This window comes from Sceloporus occidentalis, unplaced genomic scaffold (assembly GCF_023333645.1).
Source record: "Sceloporus occidentalis isolate IW3139 unplaced genomic scaffold, rSceOcc1.0.p SCAF_5, whole genome shotgun sequence".
Classification (NCBI taxonomy): Eukaryota; Metazoa; Chordata; class Lepidosauria; order Squamata; family Phrynosomatidae; genus Sceloporus; species Sceloporus occidentalis.
The window spans coordinates 23,783,324-23,807,967 of NW_028316985.1; the positions used below are offsets into that span (position 1 = coordinate 23,783,324).

Genomic DNA, 24,644 nt, shown 5'->3' on the forward strand with positions numbered 1-24,644 from the left:
TAGCATGAGCTTTAATAGATCTGAGCCTACCAGATGCATCAAGTCTATAAAAGCTAATGCTACCAACTTTTTTTCTTTCAGTTAATCTCAAAGGTGTCGCAAGACCCCTTTGCATACAGTTTCTCTGAAAGAAACACTTGCAGATGGTAGTTACCTGAAGAGAGCTGAAAAATCACAGCACTGATACAAAATAAGCATCCTGTAACTCCTTGAGGAAAGGAGTATCAAGATGAGCAACAAAGCTATTACTGTCATGATCAAACCAGCTCAGGTGGGTTGACTGTGGCAACAAAGAAAAGTCTAACCAGCAGATAACAGAGCACTGGGGACTAGACCTGAAGTGAAGAGGGATCTAGGGCAGCCTCATCCTCTTTACTAAAATAAAATGGAAATGCACTACCAAAGGACATATTTGCATTATATTTCCATATGATAATGCATATACAGAGATGCCAAAACTTTACTTTTCTGTACTACAGATTCCAGTATCTATGCTGGTTGGGGGCTTGTAGGAGATCTGATTGAAGATGTTACTGACCCTAGCTCTAAGAGATGTACAGTATAATGGCAGGGACACGAATCTCAAAAAAACATGGCAATTATTTAAATGTTAATAAAATACATCTCACCAATATGAGAAGAATGTGACTAGATAAGTCCTGTGCCTGCCTAGTCTGCTTATGAAGGGCAACTTCAAGGAGGCTGTTTTTTCTCACATTCTTGCAATTCATTATCTTCAAATCCAGTTTGGATTGCATAGAGGATACCCTGGGAGCAATGTGGTGTAGCACTTTGAACATTACTCTGTGACTCTGGATACCAAGTTTCCAGTCCCTGATCAGCCATGGAAATTGGACAAGTCACACTCCCTCAACCTCAAAGGAAGGCAAAGGCAACCCCGCTCTGAACAAATCTTGTCAAGCAATCCCATGATAGTGTTGCCTTAAGGTTGCCAAAAGTTGGAAATGCCTTGAAGGCACACAACTGCAGGAAGAGGACACCTTCAAAGAGAGGACTACTGTGGCAACCCTTCAAACAGAGGAGGACTATCACCCTACAAGATCTATATTCTTTAAGGCAGCGTTGGGCCTGTGACTGCAGAATTGTGTGTGTGTTGTTAACTGCCTTTGAGTCGATCTTGACTCATGGCAACCCTATGGATGAGACATCTCCAAGACCCCCTGCCCTCCACTGCTCTGCTTAATTCCTGGAACCCCATAAAACCCATGACCTCCTTAATAGAGCCCATTCATCTGGCATTTGGCCTTCCTCTCTTCCTACTTCCCTCCACCTTCCCAGCATTATTATCTTTTCCAGTGAGTCCTGCCTTCTCATGATGTGTCCAAGGTATGACAGCCTCAGTTGGGTCATCTTGTAACTCCTGTATTGAAACAGCTTCACTGGCTACCGGTTTGTTTCCGGCCACAATTCAAAGTGCTGGTTATGACCTATAAAGCCCTACATGGCTTAGGTCCAGACTATTTGAAAGACCGTATCTCCCCATATGAACCACCTAGAGCCCTAAGATCTTCAGGAGAAGGCTTTCTCTCAGTCCCACCACCATCCCAGGCTCGCCTGGTGAGGACATGAGAGAGAGCCTTCTCAGTGGCTGCTCCTTCCCTGTGGAACTCCCTTCCATGGGACAATAATAATAATAATAATAATAGGATTTATTTATATGCCACCCAATCACTGGGAATCCGGGCAGCTTACAACAGAGAGAATAATAGACGATGGTTCCCTGCCCTCAGTCTTACAATCTAAAAAGACACGACACAAAAGGAGAAGGGAATGGCGGGGGGGGGGGGGGGGGGAATCAGGTCCAGCAGTTCTTCTCTCCCTCTAAGGCCTGGACCAAGGCAGATGGACTGGAGGGAGGGCTCTTCTTCTTCAGGCTAGCCCTGATGGAGCTGGGCTTGCCTGGTCACTCCTTCGCAGGCCAGAGGATGACAGTTATGGAGGGAGGAGTCTCTTCTTCAGTCTAGCCCTGATGGAGCTGGGCCTGCCTGGTCACTCCCTCGCAGGCCGGAAGATGACTGTTAAGGAGGGAGGAGCCTCTTTCTTCAGTCTAGCCCTGATGGAGCTGGGCCAGCCTATTCTCTCCCTCATAGGCCGAAGGATGATAGTTAAGGGGGGAGGAGCCTCTTTCTTCAGGCTAGCCCTGATGGAGCTGGGCCAGCCTATTCTGACTAGGCTGCCCCCCTCACTGCTGGCCTTTCATAGGCAGGCAAAGACATTTTTGTTTAAACAGGCCTTTTGAGATCTGGCAGGCTTGGTTTTATTGGTTTTATTGGGAGATGAGAGGGTTGGACTTGGAATTTTTAATTTTAACTGTATGTTTTTAAAAAATTATATTTGTAATTTTTATATTTTTATGATTTTAATTGTACAGTTTTAACTTATGTTTATATACGTTCACCACCTTGGGTCCCATTTTGGGAGAAAGGCGGGATAAAAATAAAATAAAATAAATAAATCTTGGCTTCCATGGAGGTTTCTGGTTTGAACTGCTCTAGAACTGTAGAAGCTGTACATTTCAAAAATGTTCACAACTTAAAAATTCAAACATTTGAAAAATGAGCACAAACATAAGTTGCCAGTGCATTAAAAAATACAAACATTAAATTACCAGTGACTACAAAATTTGTACCTTAGAAAACTGTGTAAAAATTCTATTGTGGGGGGAAATGTGCACAGAATATGCACTAATTTCTATACAAAAAGGGGGGAAAGTCTCATAATCCATAGAGAACAAAAACAGAATGGAGGTGCCAGTGAGATTCTGATATAATAAGTACAATGAGACTGAAGTGGTGTTAGAACAGTTGCACCAGCATCCCCTAACTTCACTAACATTTCCTCCACATTAGCTCTTTGTAGATGTCATCCATAATTCTCTTTATTGCTCACTGAATTATTTAAGGTCACACATTTGTCTGAAGGATCTCATTTCTACCAGCTTATGCATAGTTCATAAGCAATTAATAGATGGTTTTAATAAAGGTTTAACGAGTTGTAATACATAGTTCAAGGCCTTGCTGATCAGCTGATATCAAACTTTATTTCCATTTCAAGTACTTTTCTTTGGTGCCACTGTAACAAGCAGTTGAGCATTATTTCAATTTTGAATCTGCAAATTACTGAACACCAAGGTTTGCCCTGTGCATGGTTCGCTCCATGTTCAAGAGGGAAAGTGCTCTCACTAGAATGTTCCCACATGTATGGAGCTCCACAGGTTTACATGGAAGCTTATTTTGTAGAGCAGAGGTGAGTAAACCTTTGCCCTCCAGATGTTTTCAACTACAATTCCTACAATTGCTTACCATTGGTCATAGTGTTTGTGACTTGTGGGGATTTGATGTCCAAAACATTTAGAAGGCCAAAGGTTCTCCAACCTGTCTAAACTGACACCTTCTTTTGTTTTATATGTAAGAGGTGGGAAAACACGTGGCATGAAAGCACCAAAATGGCATACAGAGTACAGTGCAGTGACCCTACCAGATCTAGAAGACCTAGCAGCTATCCAAAAAAGCTACATGCTAACACCATGTTTTCACTGGCTTGAAAGCCACTGTATTCTGGTTCCTTATGTACCAAGAAAAGTATACTCACATGCCACAACTCATATCAGAGAATCCACACTGCAGGAGTTGCAGAAACTGTGTGTGTGACATGGATTTCAGTGCATATGTGGGGAGGTACAACTTCACGTCACTCATTGACTTAAAAGGGTTTCTTAGGCAATGAATACTCAGAGCTGGTTTCCCATTGCCTTCTTTTGAAGTATAACCTACAGCACCTGGTCTTCCTTGTCAGTTCCTCATACAAGTACTAACCAATCCTGACCCTGCTTAGTTTCCTGTATCAGATGGGGTTTGATACTTTCCAGCTATCCAGGCATATACATATATGTATATATACCACCTCTCTTTCATAGAATCATAGAATCGTAGAGTTGGAAGAGACCACTAGGGCCATCCAGTCCAACCCCATTCTGCCATGCAGGAAATCTAAATCAAAGCATCCCTGACAGATGGCCATCCAGCCTCTGTTTAAAGATCTCCAAGGAAGGAGGCTCTATCACCCTCCGAGGGAGTGCATTCCACTGTCGAACAGCCCTTACTGTCAAGAGGTTCCTCCTAATGTTGAGGTGGAATCTCTTTTCCTGTAGCTTGCATCCATTGTTCCGGGTTCTGTTCTCTGGAGAAGCAGAAAATAAGCTTGCTCCCTCCTCAACATGACATCCCTTTCTCTCACTCTCTTTATACATCTAGGTGTGTACACATCAGACACACAAGCACATATTTACAAATACACTTACATGTAATTATCACACCGTCAGTGTTCTCTTCCTGTCCTCACTCTCCTCAATTGGTCCTGTACTACCATCAATTTAAAGGGATCTGGAGCAGTAAGATGCAAGCCTTTGTAAAGAGAGGAAAGCTTTCTCAGCCTTTCTATGCATTCTGAGCTATCTGGAGTTATTAAAAGAAAAATGTCCTCCAGTGGCAGTTCACCTGGGAAGGACAGAAAGCTGAAAGGACCTTGGCAGCAAGCCTCTCTGCAGGATACTTCCCTCTCCCCAGTAAACTGGATGAAGTCTTGCACTCTCTTTCAAGTGAAAGAGAACATGGATGATAGAACAAGAATTGAGAGTCTCTGCTGAAGCTCAGATGCATGAAAAAAGCATAAGAAAACACAGTATCTTCAGTAGATGCAGAATGTGATTGGAATTGATTGGGCACTGCAATGTGGAGTTTGCTGAAAAGAAGTGGTAATTTTCCCTGCAGCAATTTATGCTTTACAGGGTTGCCATAGCTCAATATTTTGGCTCAAAATTCTGTGGTGCTCTTTTGGCCCTTTGGACTCCATGATCTTGGACACTCATGAATATTCAAAAACATGCATATTCCTCTAGTGCATTAATTCTTGTTCAGGTACATGAATCACAGCCATGTACAGAAGCCAAGATTGTCAGAAATCCCTTCTTTGAGATATTGTATTAGTTTTGCCCTCTCTGCATTTTTCAGCTCATTCACAACTGTAATGCCAGCCAAGAGCAGAAAAGAATTCCCTGTATAGGGTTTCCAAGTTCTCTCATGGCTATTGTTTCCAGTCATCAGGAGCAGCTGCTGTTTGTCAGGTTATATCACATTGCCTCATCAGTACTTCAGCTATTTCACACTTTATTCTCTGTGGAAGCATCACATAAAGATCACCCAGTCCTATTGATTTACTGTCTTGGAACATCTCAGCTTACCCTGTAAGATATTTCCAAATCTTCCAAAATCCTTTCTTAGAAGAAGCGGAAGGAGAAAAACAATGTACATGAGCAACAGCAAACTTCAGCAGCCAGGGATTATGCACATTCACCGACCAATGATTATAGATATCTAGTTACTTGCAACAAATTCCTTTTTCCAATAATGAAGAGAAAGAAGAATATTCTTCCTTCTGAGCAATCTAAGATTGTGTACACAAGAGCATACCAAGTTACTTTTCAAAGTAATTAGCTGGAATTTTAGTCTAGGCTCCAAAAGTAGCTTGTTACCATTACCATTGCCATTTTAAAAGGTCTTTCCCAATTTTGAAAGCAATTAATGTAGGACTGGTACAGACAGCCCTAAAGAGGCAGCTTGAAGCAGCCCCTTTGATCTCCAGATCACGGCTGCAGCAACCACATGCCATGGCCCCAATCCGGCATTTTTCCAGCTCAAAATGCTGTTCCTTTTTGGGGCAGAAAAAAAGCACACTTACTGCCGCCACCATGGCTTTTCAGCGCTCCTGCAGCATGCAGCATGTAAACACTGCACATCTGGAGCACTGAAAAGCTGCCCCCAGTGTGGGCAGAGAGAGCATGACACCAGCTTTGGGGCAGCATTGGGGTGTCCATACGCCATGCCCCCAAACCACCAGGAAGCTGGTGTATTGTGCCAGTCTGTACCAGCCCGTAGTTAACCATAATTCTCTATCATTGTCTTTGCTACGTAACTTTACATATACTTAGAATTGCTAGGAAACTCTGTTAGTGAATTGCAAAGATGCATAACATGACATCAGCAATTGTGTTCTTATGTGCTTAAGGCTCATTGCATTCCCTAATGCTCATCAGCACTCCTTAGCTGGTGTCTGGATGCACAAAGGGACCAGTGTGCGTCAGTTCCAATTCACATTGGCTCCTGTTGTGCATTGGTCCCAATGCACTTCACTTACTTTGCCAGGTCTCCTATGTACTAATGTTACAGCAACCCCTTACTGGATTTTTATTACAGAATTGCCGAATTCTAATTCCTGCAGACATACATTCACTTACAAAGAAGTAAGTCCCCAGAAAGATTCCAGCTGTTGTTTTTAATTACCGGTACATAAAAAATGTAACTGCTGCAAGCTGCTGATCTCTAGTTCAGTATCCACTTCCATTCACTTTATCACTTTAGTCCCAGAAATCAGAGTACCATATATAGCACATAAGTTAGTTTGTAGGACCCAATGGTCTATGGAGCCCCTTCCAACTCTGTGATTCTATGAATCATGTGATATTCTTCCTCCAGCATTTAGTATACACCCTACCATACACCCTAACTGTAAAAATAAATAAAAAGTTACAGTGGCACTGCAAAAGTAATAAAGTTATTTCTTGTTAAGTTATGATTGTAAAATAATGTATCTTCCCAACCATGTAGCTTACCAGTGAACCAGATGTGTGAAAAATTAAGATAAATATTGGTAGATACATATTTATTTCCTCATGTCCTACTTGGTTACAATGATACAGATTCACAGTGGGGACTGGATTTGGCCATTGTTGACCTGAAACAATGAGCAGTATTTTGGTCTTTAAAAATCAACAGCATGAGTGACTGCATGAAACTCCCCTAAGGGCCTATGTTGAAACCTGACCTTGTTTTAGTCAGGATGTAAAACACAAAGTTGCCTACATTTTTCTCACTCTCCTAATGAAGGAAAAAGAATGGTATAATGATCTGAATGTTGGACTTTTAACTAGAGATACTTGAATTCAAATCCCTATAAACTACAAAAATGCATTTGATACCCAAAGTGTTTGCTGTCTCTTAGGATAGGGAAGATATTTCAGGGCCATTGTGAGCATAAAACTGGGGATCACATATACACCTCTCTGAGCTTTATGGGTAAAGGACAAGATACAAATGAAAATAAATAAACTCAAAAAGTCCGTGCATCTTCACCAAACAGGGACTAGACTAACCCTAAGATCTTCCCTTATAGCATGACACATCAATGTGTTAGCATTTCTATCCCAGCCTTATTTTAACTGTTTCATAAATAAGAACTCTTCCAACAATCCTATACAACTATTATTATCATCCAAAAATATAAACTGGTGTTTGTTTGTTTGTTTGTTTTAAATTCAAAGTTTGGCCATTTGGACTATTAATATTATCTGGATCTCAAATCTCCAAAAAAATATATGGCCCGGTACAGATTAGAAGAAAGGGGCGGGCAAAGGCCGCCCCTTACTCCTCTGGATCATTGCTGTGGCAACCACACGGCCACAGCAATGATCCTCCCCCAAAAAGAGCTCCAAAGTTGAGCTCCTTCCCACAAAGCCACAAAGGTACCATTTGCACCCTGGGGCATTGCAGTGATGTATCTTGTGTGCTGCACCATTAGGATGCATTGCACAAGACACATCACAGACGTGCGGCCATATGGATGGCGCTGCGTCAAGATGGCACCGTCCATACTTATTAGGGTTCGGGAGTGTGTGGTTGCTGCACACTCCCGAACCTAAAATCACTGCTGCCAGGCCACAAAGTGCCCATTTCTACCAGGCCTATGATAACCAGGATAAAAAGACAAGAAGAGGAATTAAGCTTCGTCTGAATTTCAAGTCCTTCTCATGTTAAATGTTCTGGACATCACAATTCAAAAAGCACGCTGACATGTCCAGAGGAAGATGACCAAAATGGTGAAGGGTCTGGAAATCATGCCTTATGAGGAGAGACTTAGGGAGCTGGGTATGTTTAGCCTGGATAAGAGACGGTGAAGAGGTGATATGATAGCCCTGTTTAAGTATTTGAAGGGGTGTCATAATGAGGATACAGAAAGCTTGTTTTCTTCTGCTCCAGGGAATAAGACTAGGAACAATGGATTCAAATTACAGGAAAAGAGATTCCACCTCAACATTAGGGGGAAAAAAATCTTGACAGTAAGAGCTGTTTGACAGTTGAACACACTGTCTGAGAGAATAGTGGAGTCTCCTTCTTTGTAGGTTTTTAAACAGAGGCGGGATGGCCATCTGTCAGGAGTGCTTTGATCGCGAGTTCCTGCATGGCAGGGGGTTGGACTGGATGGCCCTTGAAGTCTCCTCCAGCTCTATGATTCAATGATTCTATAAACTTATTTGACCCAAATCATATCTATTTTCACAGCTCCTGGCAACCTAGAAACAAGTGTAAAATAAAATTGTTAAAATAAGTTGGCTGATGACTACACATCACCTTGGATGTCTCTGGCAGAGAGCTCAATGTAGAAATTCTGTGAATAAATGAGTATGCAAACAAAATAGAAGCAGTTGAACCTGTGGGTTTTCTATTATTTCTGAAAATCATTTCTCACATTTAACTACATCACACAATTCAGCTTTTTCACTCACAACAATGCTTTCATAAAGCAGAAGGGTGACAAATCAAATTTGCTACCTAAAGATCACAAAATCATATTTATAAGGGACATCAGGGGATATCTCATGCAAACACTTGTCAAGGCAGGAAATTTACAGCTGAAGATACTTGACCGATGACCATACAGCCTCTCATTAAAAATCTGAATTGAAAAGGGTTCACCATCAATCAAGAAAGTCAACAGCACTACCTTAGATATGCCAGAAGAACAGGCCATCTAATAGTGAGCTAGCTGCTAAGCCAAAAAAGACAGAAGCAGCCAGGGATGGATGGACAAGTCAGAGTGAAGAGTCAGGATGGAAACAAGACGCTTTATAGCACTGAGGAGAACTTTTTTGTCTCCTTAGATCCCCTGTCCTCTGATGGGCTGATTGTTGCAATACCATTAAGGATATTATTAATTTTCTTTGGCACTAATTTTCTCTGTTTTTCACTAATTTTCTTCTCAAAGGAATCAAAAAGTAATTTTAGCAATTTTCTTCCTACTATGAGGAATATGTAAAAAAAATATCATGTTTTCTAAGCCTATTCACAATTGTTTTCCAAAGAATTCCCTGCATTACAACACATTGGCTATTATGCCAACATTCCAGTCCCACAGTAGCTAGCTGCTATCCTCTATTGCCACACTTTAAAACACAATGGGCGTCCCTTTCTTAGAACTTCCAGTATGTCCTATATTTTTAATTGTTTTGGCAACCATACAAGTCATTGAGTGACAAATGATAAGAATACATACATACACAGAGAGAGAGAGAGAGAGAGACTGACACTTACCAACCATCCAAAGACCTTGACATGGCAAATTTGGAGTCATTTGACTTCTCTCCATGTTTGTGAAAAAAATTCAAGCACCCTGCATTCATATCTTGCAAGCAGGTATTTAAAAAAATTCAAAAGTTCCTACTGAGGGTAGCTTTGTAATAGAAGGCAAATGGAGTGCCTCTCCTTTATGTTTGCTTCACCCCTAGATTAACACTCAGACTGAACTAGCAACCATGACATAAACAAGAGCAAAAACTAATGACCACAAAAACTCTTCCAAGTCATCCAAAAGAGCATCCGAGGCCAGCCTTTGGAAGAAAGAGCATGCAAGCTGATCAGGTGCAAGCGAGGATTCTCTTTAAATGATGCATGCCCAGTGAGTGTTCCATGTATATGTATGTCAGTCACAATCCTTCACTTGGAAAGTAGATTAAAGTAGCAGATGGTAGTGATGGAACCTGAGCTGCTGTCAAAAGAAAAACATAGCCATAGATATCTTTTGTTTCCACCTCTACAGCGCATCTCTTTTAAGACTCCCCACAGCAAAAAAGAAAGTGTCCAAGTGATAAATACTTGTCACAATTAGTTCTGACTGACCTGCTGATATCTCCCTTTCCTTATCTCTCTGAAATCTCTTTAACTGTACTAATTATATTAAAATGTCTATCCCTCTTGATCACTATCAGTACAAATTCTGTTAAAAGAATTTGCTGCACAAAGGTAAGCCAACCCTCCCCCCCCCCCTAAAATTACCAAATTAAAATATTTCTCACCAAAGAAAAGTGATAATAGGAACAGAGGGGCTCATTAAAAAAGGATAGCTAAACCAACACACTAAGAAATGTTACTAGCCTCAACAGAAGTCCACTTTGTTATTCCTTTTGTGAACCAATTCCAATCTTCAGGTGAAACTGACTGGCAAAAATTGCTTTTGACTCACTGCTGAGAAAGTTTCTTCACTGGCCCCAATCTCCTGATCCTGAGAAACTCATCCATAATGGGTTTTGTATTTTTCTTGGCATCACCCTCATCTTTTGTTTTTTTGGTAGTCTGCATGAATAAGGGTCTAAGGGCATTTTGAACCAAGATCATCCTGAAGGTACATGTTACTCTACTTGCCTTTACTGTAATGGAAGTTTGTGACTTTTATACAACCAACCTGGTTCTACCATTAGCTGACTCTACCCCTTCGACTAGACTGTAAGTTGAATATGTAAGGTATTCAGTTCACTTCGCCTAATAGTAGGGCAAGCAAGCTGAGCATCTTACAAATTCAACTATCAATCTAATCAGCTATCCACCTCAGATAGCAAAATGTCTTGTCTAGCCCTGCTCCATCAAGCTGAAAGGTGGAAACATCCAGTGGAAACATGGGACAGTGGCTGTTCCCAGGTTCTGGAACTTCATTCCTAGACAAGCTAGACTGGTCCCCTCCGCCATGTCTTTCTGTTGCTGGTGAAGTCTTTTCTATTTCAATAGAACTCAATAGGGAACTGAGTGGTTATAAGGTATTAAACATATCCATTAAAAGAACAGTTAAAAACACATTGCTAAAAGAAATAAAAGCACCAACCCAATTAAAAGCCCTTTCCATAACCCTGTTTAATTACCAGAGGTCTATCTATCTGAATAAAAATATATTTGTCTGCTTGCAGCAGGACAACAGCAAAGAGGCAATCTAGCTTAATGCAACAGGGATTTCCATAGCCTGGGAGTAACCATCAAGAAAGCCTTCTTTCACATCCCTACCAAATACTCTTCTGAAAGTGGAGATATCAAAAGAAGAATCTTCCTCAAAGTTCTCATGTGGGGGAAGTCATATTTCAAATAGCCTCTGGTCCCATTTGTGCACGGCTCTGCCATAACCTTTAATTGTGCCTGGGAACAGAACAAATGGTACAAAATGCAAGAGCTAAGCTAAATGAAGCTAACCAGCACACAACACCAATATCATATTACTCAAATATTGAAAGACCTGCCTTGGCCACGCATTGCTTTCCACAGGAGGCCAAACTGAAGTGTTAACCTTAAACCTGAAAATACCCTAAACCAGAGGTGAGCAACCGTAAACAGGGCAGGAACTACAAATTGTGGGATTTGTAGTTTGTTGTGGCATCAGAGGTCTCTGACAGAGAAAATGAAATAGCCCACAAAACTAGAAATCCCAGATTTCCATAGCATTGAGTGGTGTCAAAGTCCATTATTTCTGCAGTGCAAGTGCAGCCCAAGTAAGACCGGAATTACCATAAAATGGTTCCTGCAAATTCCATCTCTGAAAGGTAGCATGACTGATCACACGGAAATCTGCCTACTAATCTAGCAGAACCAACATATACACCTTCCCTCTACACAGTGCCTGGCATAGAATGAAACCTGAACATGCCTTTGCTCACAAGCAAATCAAACACTGAAATCTGATTTTTAAAATGCCGGAGCAAAATTTGAAAGGAAAAGGGAGGGTCTGCAGCTGTTGTTGAAGGCTTTCTGAATTTAAATCTGACATGGGACAGGTAGGTGGAGTGGGAGCTAAAAGGTGATATCTCCTGATTGCTTTTCATAATCAAAATAAATGATAGAGATTTCAAACCAAAGGGAGGAAATTAAAACCAGAGAAAGTCACGGCAACATTGCACTGCAATTGTTCAAATTAGTAATCATGATTGGCAATCAATGAAAGCATCAGTCGTGGGAGGAAAATGCATTTTGCTTTGTCTTCCTCAACAGATTTTCCTCCCTTTGTCTCTCTAAACTCTCTACCACATGTACACACAGATACACATACACACTCCGCCTCTGAGCACCTGCTTCCCTTAGTTTTGCTCATATTGTCATTAGCTTCATGGATAATTGATAGCTGAGCCAGTCCAGCCTGATGCTAAGAAAAGAATGACAAGGAGAGTAGACACGCGCCTACTATAAATAGACTCAAAACATGAGTAGCTTATTCCAGCTTTCCCTTGGGTCCTAATGCAAGCTGTTTCCTGACAGCCACTGTGGATGCAAAGGAGAGTGAGGTATACGTGCCACCAGATAATTCTGTTGGAGGTTGAGAGTTTACATTCTTTATAGATGAACCTAAAAATATTCCCAGCTATTAAACTTTAAGGTTAGCTCTGTTGGTGCATTTAGAACTCTGCTGATGCATTTTCAGAGCAAACACAAGATTAATCACTTTGGTGGGGAGGGCCCTTTAACTTAATGCAGCCAAACTTTTTATGCATGGAGGAGTATCACTGCCATGTGTCAGGGATCAGGGAAGAAGTGTGAGGAATTTGGGGTTGCATAAGTTCCAACCAGACCTTCATTTAGCCAGAAAGCTTTAAGATACCTGAAACCTATTTGAATGTAAATGACTATCATTTTGTTAGAGATTGAGTCCCTGAATTGGGAGAAAGGCAGGAAATAAGAGATGATGACGATGATGATGATCATCATCATCATCATCCAGAATGGTTGGTTAGGTTTTTTTTCCAATAGGAGCCATTGGCAAGAAAATGTTGTTCTGATAGTTAGGAAACTCTCTATATATTTTTAATGAGGTGCTCATCAGAACTTGTAACAGTAACATCCTTTCAACTGAGAGAGGATGGTCAGGTTTCAGAGTGAATACCATCTAATTATCCCTATTAATCCTCTATCACCCCACTTTCTCTCACCTCTTCCCCACTTTCATCCTTTGTCTTTAGCTTACTTTAGTTGCTGCACACTGAGTTCATAGTGCCAAAGTAAACATTCAAAGTGCAAAGTGAGTGTAAATTGCCAAAGTGAGCTCCATGTAAAAGTAATCTGTACTCAATTAACTCAGCAGTGGGATAGGAGAGGAAGGGTGGATTATGGCCTTTCCCAATAGACTCAGGCAAAAGCAAACTGCTGCAGCCTCCCCCAGTTTGTGTGTTCTTTCTCATTAATAATTTTTTTGTCATCTTGACCACATTCTGTGGAATATTGGAGTGTATGAGGATGTTTGCTGAAGTCTCAGGGATTTGTTGTATTTTCCCATGTCTCCAGGCAGGGAGATTAATCTCAATGTGAGCAGTACTGGAGAAATTAAATTTTGATTTTTCTCTGTGAGGTGGCTTTAAAGCCCAGGCATTCATCTCCTCCCATTCCCAGCTATCATCACCTTGGCCTACTTTGAAGGTGTTTGTATGTAGAACCTGCACAATGCCAAAGCACCCAAAATAAGAGTGGACTGGGAAGAGTGCCAAAGAATGCATGTATGTAACCTAGGCACTTGGACCTATCGTGCCATTTTGAGCAAGCCAGTGAAACGACCAGCAACATGACTCGTGAACCTTCCTGTTATATAAACTTCTGCATTTAGATCAGAGGATTCAAATGTACTTGATCTTACAGCAACACTTATGAAAAAGGATCTGTGGGTTTTAGTAGATTACACAGTAAGGCCAAAATCACAGTAAGGCCACAAGATAATATTTCTGCTGGTGGAACAATGCTACCACTACCACCTCCTCCTTATTTTGTTCAGCTGCTGAAGCCTCACACACATATCAATTCAGTGACTTAGGTCAAAAGCACTCTGTAGAAATGATCCAATTTGGGACCACTTTAACTACCCTGGCTCAATGCTAGGGAATTCTAGGAACTGTAGTTTTGTGAGACATTTAGCCTTCTCTGTCAGAGCTCTGGTGCCACAATAAACTACAATTCCAGTGATTCCCTAGCACAGAGCCAGGGCAGCTGAAATGGTCTCAAACTGGATTACTGTATATATTCATGTATAAGTCTAGAAATTTAGGTCAAAAAATTGACCCAAAAAGCCTGAGTTAACTTATCCACAGGTCAGTGTAAGTACTGTAACTTAACTCTTATTTTAAAAAAGGAGTCATCCCCGGTGAAAGTCAAGACTGTAATTTGTCTTGGAAGCACTGATCCCTTTCTATTCTATCATCTATCCAGCCTTTATTATGAGCACAAACAGTTATGCCTGCTGAAGTTTTTAAAGTTATTTCACATCATTTTCCTTTACTTCATCCTTTACATCCTTGTCACATGTCCCTAGGTTTTACCCTCAACCTATCCATGGGTCATATCAAAATCCATAATTTTGGCCCCCCAAACCTGCCCTTGAATTATACATGAGGTCAACTTATAGTCAAGTATATATGGTATTTCTGCACTGTTTTTTGGACCATAGTGAGGGGGATAGAAGATTAGACAAGTATCTGGATTTGTCCCCATATACAGAAGCAGAACATTGATGTCATCTGCCAAGATCCACCATGGTCCTCTGGAGGTATCAGTAGGTAATACCATTGATTTGCATCTGGCTTCAGAGATTAAGAAGTTTATCACACACCTTTTTTTCTCTGTTATGGGCACTGGAAGGGGTCGTTTGGGGCCGCACGTGACTGGGGAAAAACGAATTTTATCACACAGCAAATCGTCCTCCAAAGGGCCCTGTTCTGTCCCTCGGTGCCAAGCTGTCCCCGTTCCGTGCTGAGGAGCATTCAATGTTATGGTCGGAAGTCTTTTGACTGAGGAAAATGGCACCTCTCAGCACTGAATGGGGGTGGCTTGGTGCCGGGAGACGGAACGGGGCCTGTCTGAGGATGATTTGCTGTGCGATAAAATCCACTTTTTCCTGGTCACGCATGGCCCCAAGCGTCCCTTCTAGTTCCCATAACGGGGGGGGGGGGGGGGAGGTGTGCGATAAACTTCTTAGCCAGGTACTTTTCAACCTCACTACCACCAGCAGCTACTAAAGCAGCAACTAAAGAGTAAGTCTGGAGTATCATTGTGGAGAGTGGAAAACAATACCAATGCTCATAATGACCAAAAAAAAAAAGGGGGGGGGTGATATACATAGGCAAATGTTGGACCTAGCCTGCATATGTTACTAACAGCATGCCAGCCTAGGCATATCAGTAGTGCAATGTAGCAAGTTTAAAAAAGCTAATGCAATGTTAGGCTGCATCAATAGAAGTATAGTGTGCAGATCATGAGTTATGGCAACTATCATTCTATTCTGCTCTAGCCAGATTTCATCTGCTGTACTGCACCGATTTTGAGACAACAGAATTTAAGAAGGATATTAATACACTTAAATGCAGTTTAAGAAAGAATATCTATGTCCAGGGGATGGTGATAAAATACAGTGAGAACATTTAAACCAGGTCCAATGAGAGCAAAGCCTGAAGGAATTTTGTATGCCTAGCCTTCAGAAGAGATAATTAAGAGGCAATATAATTTCCGTCTTCAAATACTGTCACACAGATAAGGGGGAAAGTTTGTTTTATGTTGTTCCAGAGGGCAAGACCCAGTCTATTGGGTTCAAATTACAAGAAAAGAGATTTAGAGTAAACATTAGGAAGAACTTCCTGCTTAAAAAATCCAGTATATATAAAAAAAGAATTGATCCCTCTAGAGTCAAGCAGGGATGAAAGAAAGAGAGGAAGATGTCAAGATAACAAGGGCTCTTTTTTCATATGTAGTGGACTTGTAAGAAGGCAAAAGGTTACCAGTCTAAGGTGGTGTACAGACCACCTGAAAAGGGTGGTCTGCTGCCACCTCCATTTCAGCTGGCAGGAAGCCTCAACCTCCAAATGGCGAGGCTTCCCGGCAGAGGAAAAAGAAGCCGCAAAAAGTGACTTCTTTTTGTGGTGCACAAGTGACAACGCAGTGCGCCATAGGTGCACTCACGACGTCACCTGGGCACCGCGACGTGCGGACACTAGGCATCCGTTATGTCAAAATGGTGGTGCCCATGTGAACAGGGCACCACCATTTTGTATGTACTCTGTATGTACTAGGGTTGCGGGCATCTAAAAGAGACGCCCCCAGGCAACCCTAGTACATACAGAATACATACTTGGGTGCCCGTTTGTTCAGGGCCAAAGATTTATATGTTAATCAAAAAAAAAAAATTAAAGCTAGACTTTGTAATGTTTTTGTTGGGTTTTATGGATAAAGAATTGGATAGTATATATGGATCACTTCTTCAATATATGACAACAACAGAAAAATATTGATTGCTCAGACCTGAGATCAGGTCTACTGTTGTTTTTTTTTTAAAATGTCTTTTTCTCTCTCTTTTTTCTCTTCTCTCTTTTTTTGCCTTCTTCTTTTTTCTCCCCTTCAGTTTCTTTATGTTTGATTTTAAATTAGGTTGTTTGTGTTAAAAATTAATAGAAAGTAATCTCAAAGAAAAGAATTCATCCCTTTAAATACTCCAGATGCCAAATGAAAGCAACAATGAAAAAAGAGAGAATTTAAACCTTAATTTGTTTCTGTAAGTGAAGCAAATGCATGTCAGAATGAAAGCATTAAATATTTAATGCTTTAAAAGCCAACATTATAATTTCCTTCACACAAAAATATCAGTTCTGTATATTCTAGCAATCCTAAATTGTTTCTGGGCAAAACAAATGGGTTTATTTACTGTCAGGCATACTAATAAGCAGTAAGCAAAAGCCCATTAAAGATCAGACAATGCAAGTTCATCTGGATAGTTGAGCAGAGAGATAAGGGAGAAAATGCTTGACCTTGTTTGTCTTTGCCTAATCCTCTTACAGAAGGTGATTTAAGGCAAAATTTTAAAGAGCAGAAACAGGTGAACAGCTGCTAGCAAAGGTTCACAGTATCAGATTGGCCTTCTTGTCCTTTGCAGTTTTCATGAGAAAACAGATCCTCATTTGTGTTCCAGTTCACTCTAGCTTCATCAGAGGTGTTACAGAGCAAGTTTCCAAACAGGTCACAGCATGGTCAGCTGTCCAGAAAACCCTAGCCTGCCCTATTGTATTTTTAGACAACAGACATTTACAGAAAGTCAGATTTCAATGCATGCATATAAACATTATCACCTGCTAACATTAACACATGCCTGTCTTAAAAGAACAGGAAAAGAAGCCAGCAGAAAAGAAAAGGGGGCAATCCTAGGCATAGGAATGTCCACCAGGGCCTTGTCCAATGCACAGGCTTATTTGTAATGAATGGACTGGACACAAAGTAGGATAAAGATTGCCATCAGGAAGAAATTTACCCCAGCCAGTGGCAGCTGGTGGTTTCTATGCCACTGGGACAGTGATTCAACCCAGGCTTTTAGTCTGATCTTCAAAGAAGCTATTCAAACAGGTGCACCTGTTCTAGGGCTACAATTGAGCACCTTGGATGTTCTTGTTTTGTATCTTCATGTCATTTCTGACTTATGGTGACCCTAAGATGAATGTATCACAGGGTTTCCTTGGCAAGATTTGTTCAGAGGAGGTTTGCTTTTGCCTTCCTTGGAGGCTGAAAGAGCGTGGCTTGTCCAAACTCCCCCAGTGGATTTTTGTGGATTTTAACTCTGGTCTCCAGAGTCATAAGTCCAGCACTCAAACCATAACACCACACTAGCTCTCAAGCACCTTGGATAGCTTTTTAAATAGTCATTCTGAAACTCAGAGCAGATTCACTGCTCCACAGACTTGGGAGTTACCTGCTGTCAGAGCATATAGATTTTCTTTTTTCCATTGTCTTACTGGGTTCATGGAACAGACCACACAGGGGCTGTGCAGACCTTCCCTATGAGGTGGCCTGCAACTGCTTCCATTTTTGCCAGATCAGAGCCACAGCAAAAGCACACTGCGGTCCCAATCTGGCCTTTCTGCAGTAGAAAAAGGAGCCACCAAAAGCCCCTTACTCGGGGGAATGGGGACAGCAATGCTTAAGAAAATACAAAGAGAGCTCCAATGTGTATGAGGAAGGCAATTCATTCTAGGTTTCAGGTTCAATATTAAACGAATTAACTGAGATGTTGCACACAATCTTTCAAATTGGTTCAGGGCATTGTTTAGCTCCTTTAAAGTTTGGACTAAAATCCAGAATGGATTTACTATCCCACTAACACTGGAGCACCAGTTCCCACTGGACAAGAGATAGCATATTAACCATTTATCTTCACTTACTCTGTGTGGCATCCCAGAGTTAAAAGCAACTCCAAACATGTCCCTTTAAACTTCACACCAATGGCTTTAAAATCCACACAAATTCTTCAAAGGACGAATCTCTTTTCCCACCTTTCAAGGGATTTTCCCACACGCATTTAAATGCATGGGATTATATTGATTTATTTATGCCAAATGACGCAAGACAACAAGAACAAACAATTAATGAAATTGCTCACTCAAACACCTCAAAGTTAAGGTTGGAGAAGGTGCCACTTAGTGGGCCTCTCAACACACACTGTGGAGGCTGTACTGAAAATCTGGTTATTTTCCATGCTGTTCTGATCGCAACAATAAACTATACTTAATCTCCTTTGTCCTTCTCTCGCCCTCAGAAGAAAAAAAATGACTAAGTCATTAGGCTTTCATAATTTCATTTTAAAATATCAGTTTAGAAAATGAAGTGGCTCATTTCAGTGAATTGTGTGAAGCACAGTCCTCATACAACATTGTATAGAAATTGAACGGCTCTTGTTAAAAGACCCTGAGATCCAAGCAGTTGAACTGATGTAGGTGTATTTGAGGGTAGTTCTGACGTGAATATGCATAGGCTTCATTATTTTTATGACAGTAGCATCTGAAAACTCTCAGTGAAAGATCAAACCTCACCTTCTTGCAAAATAAAGCAATGCAGGGTTGCTACACCAGGAACAAAAGGAACAGAGTCATGGTAGGTAGGCATTCAGTTGCCTGCCCTGCTAGCATAAATGGAAGGTAGAATGGCCATGCATTCTACTGTGGAGAGAACAGACCTCCATTTGAAGAACCCTTTAGTCCAAGCCTGATTTCAGGGTAACAAAACTTAGAAACATTAGAGGATTTTGTACTACAACTTTTGGATCAGGGGTTCTGCTATTATGATAGAATTATCTTTCCAAACTCTAATTAATTAATGCAAAATGAGAACAGAGCCTTAAGGTTGCTGGACCTCTCAACATCCAAGACAATCCAATTTGGACATCAAACTTAATGTTCACACAGGTCTCCCAGTACAAATCTTTCCCACTATGGTGCAATGTATTGTATTTGTATTTAAATTATAGTAATTCTATCCAACTGTACATCTCTACATAGCAAAGAATTTGACTTAATAGATCATGAAAAACTATGGATGGCTCTTAAAATCACAGGAGTGCCAATACATCTGATTGTCCTGATGAGAATCTGTACTTAGGACAAGAGGCCACTTCTCCATTGATGAAGAAAAACTATGACTGACTCTTAAAGAAATGGGTGCACCACAACACTTGACTGTCCTGGTGTTAGGACATAATACCGAAAAACAGAATGGTTTCCAATTGGCAAGGGGGTTAGGCATGGCTGCATTTTATCACCCTGGCCTAACTGATTAACCTGTATACTGAATATATGACATGTAAAGGAGGATGAGATTTGGAGATTTGAAGTAGGCATAAAAGTTGGAGGAAGAAATTAAAACAATTAAAATCAATCAATCAATAAACTGTTTAAATTGGAGGAAGGGACATCAACATTTTAAGATATGCAGATGACTAGCAAAAAGCTTGGAACTATTACTGAAGAAAGTCAAGGGAAAAGGGAAAAGGCAAGTTTACAGTTGAACATTCAGAATCCAAAAATAATGACCACAGATGTTTTATATAACTTTAAAGCAGATGATGAAGACATTGAAATAATTCAAGATTTTCCTTACTTTGGTTCAGTCATTAATCAGAATGCAAACTGCACTGAAGAAATCAGAAGACTAGACTGTGAAAAGGCAGCTATAAAGGAACTAGACAACATCCTGAAGTGTAAAGACATATAACTGAATATTTAAGATAGGATGGTCCATACAATTGCATTTTCAATTTGTATGTATGGTTGTGAAAGCTAGACAGTGAAGAAAGTGGATAGGAAGAGAATGGATTCATTTGAGATATGGTGCTGGAGGAGAGTTAAACAGATACCATGCAGTGCTAAGAAGGTAAATAAATGGGTCCTTGAACACATCAAGCCTGAACTCTCCATAGAAGCAGTGAAAATGATCAAATTGAGGCTGTCTTTTTTTAATTTTATTTTTATTTTTATTGATTAAAAACAAACATGCCATAACAAAACATAAGTTTAACAAAAATCATATCTAACTGACAATCACAATCAAATCACACCAATCCAACCCCCCCAAAAAAACAACAGCAACAACAACAACAAAAACCCTTCCCTCTGTTCTTACCCCCTCACCCTTAACTCTAAATCTCTCCATTCATTCTCACATTACTACCTTACCTTTTTACCTGCATTCCTTCCATGACTTCCTTCCCCTTTTATATATTTTGTATCTCCATGTATCTCTTATCTAAAACAATTTCCTATCTATAAGTCTACTCACTATTTACTGTACTTATAACCTTTTTCTTCATTACGAATGCTATATTTTCCTCAGTACATCACCAATCTGTATATTTACACCACAAATCAGATGAACCACAATAGTGCCCACTTCTTTAATTCTATTAGTGTAGTTTTCACTCAATACCCTCTCCATATTGCTTCCTCATATATTCAAATACTAAAGCCCATTCATCTTTAATTTTCCGTGATATATTCCCTAACCTTTCATCTCTTACTACTTGCGTCAGTTTGTCCATTGCTACTATCTCCATTAATTTTAGCGTCCATTGCTCTACTTTTGGAATCTCTTTTGTTTTCCATAGTTGTGCAATTAGTATTCTTGCTACTGTTGTCATAGCTGTCTTATTTTGACCATATCATGAGAAGCCATCACTCACTAGAAAAGACAATACACTGGGCCCTCAGTATCCACTGAGATTGAAACATGTGTAACAGTGGCAGATATTTAAAAAGCAGATGAGATGCATTCAGAAGTTAGGGCTTTCATGCCTTACATATGTTTTGCAAAGCAGTTGTGTTGTTCACAACTAGTTTTCAAAAGTAGTAGTTGTGGTGGCGGTGGTAGAGTCTCATTCTTTGAAGGGTTTAAAACAGAGACTGGATGGTCTGGTTCTGCGAGCCCCTCATCCTTAAACAATAATGGCATAGCAAAGTGGTGAACAGCAAAATCAAGGTTTGCTTTTTGAAAAGTTTTGTGTGAATATTTCTGAACTTTAGTTGGTTAAATCCATGGATTCAAAATCCATGAAGACTGCATTCCAGATGGATAGATTCCATCAAGGAAGCCTGATTTTACAAGACCCGTGCAGGGCTGTTGAGAGACTTGTAGGTCTCTCATTCATAGGGTTGCCTTAAATTGAAATCAACTTGATGGCAGTTGACAACAATAAACCTTATACCAGGCCAGACTCTTTGTCCATAACTAGCCCAGTATAATTCAGTTTCCCTACAAGAAGTTCTTCAGGGTTTCTCAGGATCTTGCACAACTACTGTTACAATTGGAAATGCAAGGAAATCAACCTGGCAATTTCTACATGAAAAAGCTTTCATTTATGGTCATTCCTTGTCATTCAATGTTTTAACTGTTTTATTGCTCATTTTGTAGTTTGCTATAGACCACTTTGGACAACAAAAGGGAAGGTAAATTATTTTAGAAGTTTAGAGAGAAGCCAAACCAACAAGTGCTCAACCCCTCACTCACCCATTCCAAATAAGAACACCTAGGATAATTATTTCCAGTCTTGAAGAAAGACTTCCAACAATGAAGGAGAACCAAGGCTATAAAACTCAGAAAAGGTCAGTGCTATTTTCTTTCATGTTGAGGTATGTGTTAAACAAGCTCACTCTTCATTTGCCTCTCCCCAAATCCCCACCGAGGCTGAGCCAGTTGCCATAGGAACCCTAATCTTTATCTGCTTTGCTTGCTAAATGATCTAGTATCAATGCCATCCTCGCTCATCTTTCTTGCATTCCTCTCTTCTTCTAACCTTCTTCCTCCCCCAGGAATGGAATACAGCAGTTTACCTTCATCTCTTTCTGCCTCCTCCTTGCCTGCCATCCTCCTTGCCTTCCCCCTTTGGAAAATATCAGATCTCTTAAGACTCAGACCTCTCAGCAGCCAAGGCTGAGCAATGAAGTATGTTCAATTTGTGTGCTGCAAGGGTTTCACCAACATTGAAAGGGGCTACAGGTCAGACGGGAACAAAAGGGTTGGCTGTTTAGAAACCAAACAGCATAGCAGCAGAAGACGTGCAAGGTTTCTCTAAGTATGTAATGCCAGCTTTCCAAGTGAAGGCAGTCAGTCACTTTCTATCATTGTTACCTCTGAGCACTGCATCCAGGTTTTGCATTGTCCCAAACTCTTAAATGTAAAATTAACTATTGTTTTATTTTAAAAGAGAGTGAGAGAGAGAGAGGAGAGCCATGAAGCATGTACTCAAATAAGAACTATTAAAGGGTAAGCCAAGGGAAATAAACATCAAGACATGCTAGAAATGTCAGAAATGTCATGAGAAAAGTGTTTGTGCAATACTACAGAGACTGCTGAGTCCTAACCTGTTTTTTACCTTTCTCAGATTCCCAAAACTACTTGGTGGGCATAAACTATTTTATTTATTTATTTGCTTGCTTCATTTATACCAGGAATGGGAAACACACAGCCCTCCATGTATTTTTGGACTGAAACCCCTGAAGCCCTAGTCAACATAGCTGACAGTGGAGAATGCTAGGAGCTGTAGTTCAAGAACATCTGGAAAGGCACATGATTCTCATCTCTGATTTATGTTCTGACCTTTCTCAAAAAAGCTCATGGTGCCATACATCATTCTTTCTCCCATTACCTTTAAGTCAGTTTCAGCTGAAAGCTGAACAGTGTAGTACAAAGACTTGGCTGTTGGACTTAGAATCCAGGAGACCATAGTTGAAATCCATAATCAGCCATGAAAACCCACTACATGACCCTGAGCAAGTCACCCTTTCTCAGCCTTATAGGAAGGCAATGGAAAATTCCTCTGAATAAATCTTGCTGAAAAAATCCTATGTCAGGGTGGCTATAAATTGGGGTTAGCTGGAGCATAACAACCAGCAATAAGATCTGGCTGGAGAGGTTCATGGAAAAGTGGGGTTTGAAACTGGGTTTCCACAGTCCTAGTCCAATACCCTTACAACAACTCAAGATTGGCGATAGGATAAAAATGTGTCTGACCAACAGCAAACACATAAGATGTTTCCTCCCCTTTCAAAGCACATTCAGCTTGTAATACAAAATGAAAAAGATGTCAGGATCATGGTCCTGACATGCTTGCTGGCTATATATTTTGTATATGCTTGGTAATACTAGCTGATGGGTTATGCTGGGTGGAAAGATTGTTCATATTTCTTAAAGCTGGCCAAGGAGCAGACATGAGGGAAGTAAAAATTCATTTTGAATTGTCAAGGTCAGTTCAGTGGGAATGACTGGTACAGAGAGGAAAGGAAGACAGTCCTGGGAGCAGGAATATTTTAGTTAGAAGACAAAGGTGAGCATGCATAAATGTTTGAATTGCTATGTGCTTTTAATATACTGTGTAACCAAAATTGCCTCAGCTCTAACAAAACTGTTAGGCTATGAACAATGTTAGTTTTCTGAAGAAAGCTTTCTGAGCCTTCTGAAGCTTGTGTTTTTGAACTGAAGTGAGCCAATGCATGATGCCTATCTTTGGCTATCTTTTGTTGGTTATGATCAGCAAGGTGAAAACAAAACACTGTCTCAGCAGTAACTGATCAGTCTACAGATACTCTCCTTCAATACCCCACACAAACCTGAAGCAAGTAAGAAAATAAGCACATGTGCATAACACAAGGAAACACCATCAAATAGATCCATAACTCTTTAGAAAACCATGCTCAAAGAGTTGTTGTTGGTAAATGTGCTTCAAACTTGAAGGAGGTCTCAAATGGAGCACCACAGGGTTTTCCCCCCTAAGGCCAATACTCTTCAATATTTTAAACAATACTTTAGATGATGGGTTGGAAGGGATCCTTATCAGATTTGCAGATGATAAAAAACCAGGAGGGAAAGCTAACAAATTGGAAGATAGTAACAGAATTCAAAATGACTTTGATAAATTAATAATAGTAATTAATAAAATAAAATTTAACAAAGACAAATGCAAAATTCTACATTTAGACCAAAAGACAAATGCACAGATATAAGCTGAGGGTTTCATGGCTTAGCAGTACTACATATGAAAAGGCCATTGGTATTATTGTTGGCCATAAATTGAAGTTGAGCCAGTAGTGTGATAGTGCAGCATAGAAGGCAAATGCTATCCTAGCCTGTGTTAATAGAAGCATTGTTTCCAAGTCAAGGGAAGGGTGAGGCCTCATCTGGAGTACTGTGTTCAGTTCTGGGTTC

The 24,644-nt window shown here is 40.4% G+C and overlaps 1 protein-coding gene across 6 annotated transcripts in view; it reads right to left on the reverse strand.

The window, feature by feature from the left end:
- The window catches only part of LOC149311767 (diacylglycerol kinase iota-like), a 303,704-nt gene that overhangs the window by 211,940 nt on the left and 67,120 nt on the right, over positions 1-24,644 (reverse strand). The window contains exon 1 of one of the 6 annotated variants that reach the window (XM_089527877.1): positions 9,444-9,532. The exons of the other annotated variants lie outside the window; for them this stretch is intronic. Within the exon in view, the coding sequence (XP_089384003.1) occupies positions 9,444-9,532 (89 nt within the window). Of the gene's footprint in view, positions 1-9,443; positions 9,533-24,644 lie in introns of those variants that run through there. 6 annotated transcript variants of the gene reach the window in all.